The sequence below is a fragment of the Opisthorchis viverrini genome (genome assembly GCF_000715545.1).
Source record: "Opisthorchis viverrini unplaced genomic scaffold opera_v5_50, whole genome shotgun sequence".
Taxonomy (NCBI): domain Eukaryota; kingdom Metazoa; phylum Platyhelminthes; class Trematoda; order Opisthorchiida; family Opisthorchiidae; genus Opisthorchis; species Opisthorchis viverrini.
Genome location: NW_008751706.1, coordinates 1,086,171 through 1,091,410, shown reverse-complemented (window position 1 = coordinate 1,091,410; position 5,240 = coordinate 1,086,171). Strand labels below are relative to the sequence as shown.

General features: G+C 44.3%; 1 protein-coding gene across 1 annotated transcript in view; it reads right to left on the bottom strand.

Annotated features, from left to right (window-relative positions):
• T265_03483 (hypothetical protein) overlaps positions 1-3,373 on the bottom strand; it is a gene marked incomplete at both ends in the record, with an annotated part of 13,537 nt that extends 10,164 nt beyond the window's left edge. The window contains 2 exons of the mRNA XM_009167983.1: positions 1,275-1,514; positions 3,352-3,373. Of these exons, the coding sequence (XP_009166247.1) occupies positions 1,275-1,514; positions 3,352-3,373 (262 nt within the window). The remainder of the gene's footprint in view (positions 1-1,274; positions 1,515-3,351) is intronic.
• Positions 3,374-5,240: the final 1,867 nt, after the last annotated feature.

Below are 5,240 nucleotides of genomic sequence, written 5' to 3'. Positions count from 1 at the left end.
ATCATAAACGAGAGATTCAGTTGAGTCTCTCGTGAAAACCAAATCGATCTGCAAATGAGTGTGTTTCTCGAAAACATCTAAGAACTTGTGAAATGAAGGATGCCGGAGAGACTGACACGATATCCAATGTGTTATTCAGTGTGAAATGAGGAGTAAGTACTGAAATTAGTATTGGAAGGCCGGACCTAGTAGAGTCGATTCTAATATAAAGACGGATGCTTCAAGTTCACTGTAAACCAACGTTTCGGATTGAATAACCTGAAACAAACAATAGTTTGATGGAAATATCAGAGCTGCTTGAAATCTCCTTCTACTGTCTGTCGGGGTAGAAAGGCGACTTCCTACAATAAAGGAACCAAGCCATTGGAATCAGGACTAGCCAAGTGTGATAAGTCGATACTAGAGACACGGTAAGATAAGGAAATGAGGAACGCAGAGGTCGCAGAGTCGAATGTGATGTGTGAAGCGAAGTAAACCAAAAAAATTGTTAGTTTTAACACCATCTGGGAACGAGGGCTGGAATGAATAGACATATTATAAACTCAGTCAGGGCCCCAACCAAGGTAAAGTCAAGTAATCTGAACTCACAATTTTATCGACCGGCCCAATAAGTCCGATTCAATCGGTGGTCAGGGGAAACGAAACTCAGGGAGTTTCGAATCCACAAGCTTTGGGCCAAAGGTTGGACGTTTAACCGACCCGCCGCGAACGACTGGACAGTAGTGTGATTAGCCCCACTTTGACAGGATACCGTCCCGCTCATCAAACAGTCACAAAGACCACAAAACATGGTGACGTTATGACTGGCGACGTTGATTGTACATTACTCTTGAGGCGTTTCTTTCTTGAACTAAATACAACCTGGTTAGTCCTTCAATAGTATGGGGTTCCGGTAATACTCGCGAGGTGCCATACTGGGGCAGGTGGAATGTTTCGTTGAAAAAAATTGACGGATAACTTCAATATCTTGATGGCAAGCAGATGACTGTTGCCAATGCACCTTTCACGTCATGTGTTCGGGCAGGCTCATTGCTTGAGACAGGCCTCACCGATTTTATCTCCTCGTCATTGCCAAGAGCTTCCACGCAGCACCACACCGGTCTCTAACTATGTGCTCACTTTTGATCGTCATATCCGATTCGGATGCCAGATATTTTTACACAAAGCATGAGGCTACCGTCTGAAAAGTGTACAATCATTGGTGATAGTAGTATATGGAAAGTTGTGTGCCTGCTTTCAGACCGGAGGATATGCATCTAGCTGTACCAACTTACGTGGCCCAGCAAAAATGCCACAAGAAGGAAGTACGAGGGCTTGGATACTTCCAGGTTGTCTAAGCCTAGACAGGGGAAGTCGAGAGGAAGAAGTTGGGTTCGAACAACGGACCTTCCGGTCAGTTAATTCTCGCTCGAACCCTTTGGGAAATCTCGCCCTGTCCAATTCGGTCAGCTGTACTGAGTTCAGCCTAGACAATCTTAGCACGGTATCTCCTTTCTTCCAGATTGATGGTGAAACTTTGTGAAAGAGAAAACCAATAGTCATAGGGGCATGAGTTCTAGGCGGAAGACAGCATGCTGAATGTGTGCAACACAGTTCTCAGTTGTTACCATTTCACCATTTTGGTCCTATTCCAAAGCGAAAACGCATAGTCCTACCAACTTCCTCGGCAGAAGTATCCGATAAAGTCTGGAAGACTCGCACATATTTGTCTATAGTCGGCCCATAATGCAACATTCCTTCCGACCAAGGCTCGAATAATCAATGGTTCCGTGCATCGGAGCGGGTGAGTGCGGTTGGTCATCGTGGTTTGGTGTCACCCACAGCTTCATACTGTTCACAACGAAAGTTCACGTGAATGAGTTGTTTATTGGACGGGTGAAATTAACCAATCAGCGTGCTAAGGGAAGGCAAACGCGGAATGATCAGCTTATTCTCGAGGTTATCGTAAAAATTCTCGTGACGTCACAGAGATTTCGTTGGGGGAAAAGTAAGTGGAATGTGCGGTGAATAAATGGGATGAAAGAACCCAATTATTTTCACTCAGTGTCACCCAAGAGTCTCTTTAAATTAGCTCCAGTCTTTGCTTGCCTGAACACGTGTAAGGACTTTGAGCTGATCTAACCAGATTTGTGTAATTCTGTGTACTTTCGTTAAAATGAAGTGATCAGAGTTCATTTCTGACCTGGTTCATTTCGGCCATTCAGCATCTTGTCGGGAGAACCCATCAAAATCCACGCGGCATGTTCCTACTTCCGCGTCCAGTCAGTGGATATACGAACACTGGCAGAGATTCTCATCCTAGTTTGAAAGAAACCTACGGATGCTTGGAAATTGTCACTTGACAACTGCTTTGAGTCAGATACTCAAGAACTTCTTTGAGTAAATTGACCTTCAGCATGTCAGTGGATTTCATGACAAAGGCCATTCTTTCAAAGTTTCATGATCACACAACCTGCAGCCCGAATTTGCCTGTATGCAATCAATAGGAGAAGCTATAAAGCTCAAATTTATTAAGAGACTGACCTAACTATATGGCAACCCCGTTTTACCCGCGCTCGTCACATTTTCGTTTTTTTCTACACAAAACTGCTATGAGCCAGGCAGACCGGGATTCGTATACCACCCTGATCAACAAGGAGTTGATATCCCTTGAGGACACTTTGGATTTAAGTTGAACTTTACTCAAAGGAGAGACACCACTGTTAGTTTCTTCGTCAGCCTGGCATGTGTTTTGACTGTCGGGTAAACATGTCTGAAATCCGTGATGCATCAGATCACTTTGTGTTCCGACAGGCCTGTGTCGGAAATTCGACTATGCAGTCCACCTGAATGAAGGCCACTCCCGCTGAACGGTCGGAGTGGAGGATGATGGTCTCTCTCGGGGTAACTATAACGGCCACACGATCAGAAAATGGTGTATCTACTTCAAATTTTGACGAATGCCCAGTGTGATGAACTGGGACCTATGCATTGTCATTGCAACGCTGCCAAATCTACACAATTAGACCAGATGTTCTACAGGCAGTGACGCCGACATATATAGCCTGGCATCATCAGCCGATATCTTAATTCACTCTTCTGCAATTAGGATATTAAGATTTGGTCTGCCCATCTCTAAAGAAATCAGCGTTAAACTGTCAGTTTTTTTATCGGTAGTACAATGGAGAACTTCTTTCAAGAAGCGACCAACTTGAAGAAGAAACTGTTGTCATATTGACGGTCTCTCCTTTTTGTGTTGTTCTAAAGAGACAAATCTTTGGAAGACACCTCTTTTGATCCATCTTTGGACCTTTCTAAAGAAGAATTGTAGTAAATTTGATGCACCTCTAGAGACAACCCGAAGGAACTCACCAAAATTGACTTTCTCCGACATTTAGTTTCTTCTGAGATACAACCAACCAATAAATGAACGCACTGTTGACCAAACACAAATGTTCTCTGAGTGCAGTATTTGTAGAGAGGTAATTTGTTGTTCCCAGGTGCCCCAAAGAGAAAAATCATGTTATAAGGGGAACAACGTGACACTTAGACCACTGCCCACAGGCAGGCAACTTTGTTTATCAGAATGGTTGGCAAATTCAGAGAGTTCCAAGCTACTGTTCACATGCATCTTTACTTTGAAGAATCTGGGAGTCCTGGCTGATAGCCTGATCTAAAAGGTTAATTAACAGCGCAGTGGTTCCTCGAATAGCTGGTGCTCTAATAATGCTTTTGAAATACCCTACTAGGCATCTATCCGATTACCAAGATCGGTTCAATAGCAATATGTGATCACAGCTGGGAGGATTGAGATTCGCTCACGTAACCCAAGTCTGTGAACCCAGAAAGCGTCCACGGTCCGCTCACGTGACTGCTGACCACTCAGGCTAATCGATAATAACTTCAATAATTGTCACACTTACAGACTCCACTTGTATTTACTGTTCACGTGGTTTTGTGAACCTTCATTCTCTATTGGTCAGAAGGAGAAATCGAGATGTCAAGGCCCTTCAACGAGTTTTCTAAAGCGTAAATGTTTTTCTCCCACGATGCAGCAGTGATTTCTTCAGCTTAATCGCTTTGATCCCTCCGCACATCGTTGGTATGCTTGTTTAGTTTCTGCTTCTTGACCTCGATGTTTGAACAGGCAAGAAATTTGGTAAGCGTTTCTTTCTTTTCATGAACCACGAGTTTTGTGTGATATTTGCTTTAATTAAGCTAGTCACGACCCCTCAGATGCATTCACCCGAGTAGGCAGACTTCTCTCGTCATCGTTTGGTACTTCAAGTTATGCCAAAGTTCTACCGACCGGTTGCGAGTGAAGACAATCATGAGTGTGGAAGTCAGTGGAGGACCTTCTGGAGGGTGGTCGACAGTTCTCACTGTCTTTCGACTGAGTTCCGTTGTCCAGGCCTATAACAGACTCATATGGTTCCCTGAGTTGCCCAGTTGTGGTCACTGCTATCTCAAACTTCGTTTCGCGTGCGCTACATTGAACCTTATTGTGTCTAGGCAAGTTCTTTTGTTGAGGTACGTGGAGCAAACTTTAGGAAATCATGTACGACAAGCCGTCGATACCTCTGGTTTATGATGCTAGTTTATCCTTTCCGTTTTTTCCGTTTGTCTCACCTCAACTAGCTATTCATATCCTACACCCTCCTTTCACGTGGTGGGGTTTTTGCAGATTAGCTGGATTGTATCCAAGAGAATTGAATGCTTCGAGGACGCTGCGTTTCTTGGACGAATACAATGGGATGCTTAGGCTTGGAGATGCTCCTAAGCGCATGTTTTTTTCCTGAAAATTGGACCACTCAGTCACGTTACCTGGCTGTGTACAGTGTAGGTTGACCGTAAGATCTGAAATGCCTTTCACCTGGAATTCTGTCAGAGTCTTCAATGACATATGTAATCAGGATGTTGGTCTATTTTGATTCAGGAACCTGGTGGTAACTGTCTCGTTGTCTTGTTGCGTTTGGGGGTCGCACGATGCTTTTTTGGAATATGCCGAGGAAGGGGTTACTCTGCTGGTGGGTAAGGAACAATGGTAGCTTAGGCTTGACTCTCGATTTGAATATTCATGTATACTATTCACTAGGCGCTCTCCAGTACAAGTCTAGCTCTAATAAACGGGGCTAATCAAAATTAAGTTGTTCCATTTGATCTTGCCTCGGCGTGTGGCCAAAGCAGGGTCAACCAGAGCAACCGCATTGCAAGGCTACCTGATGAGCCCCAAGAAGGGCGAAACCGGTCTGGGCTGTCGA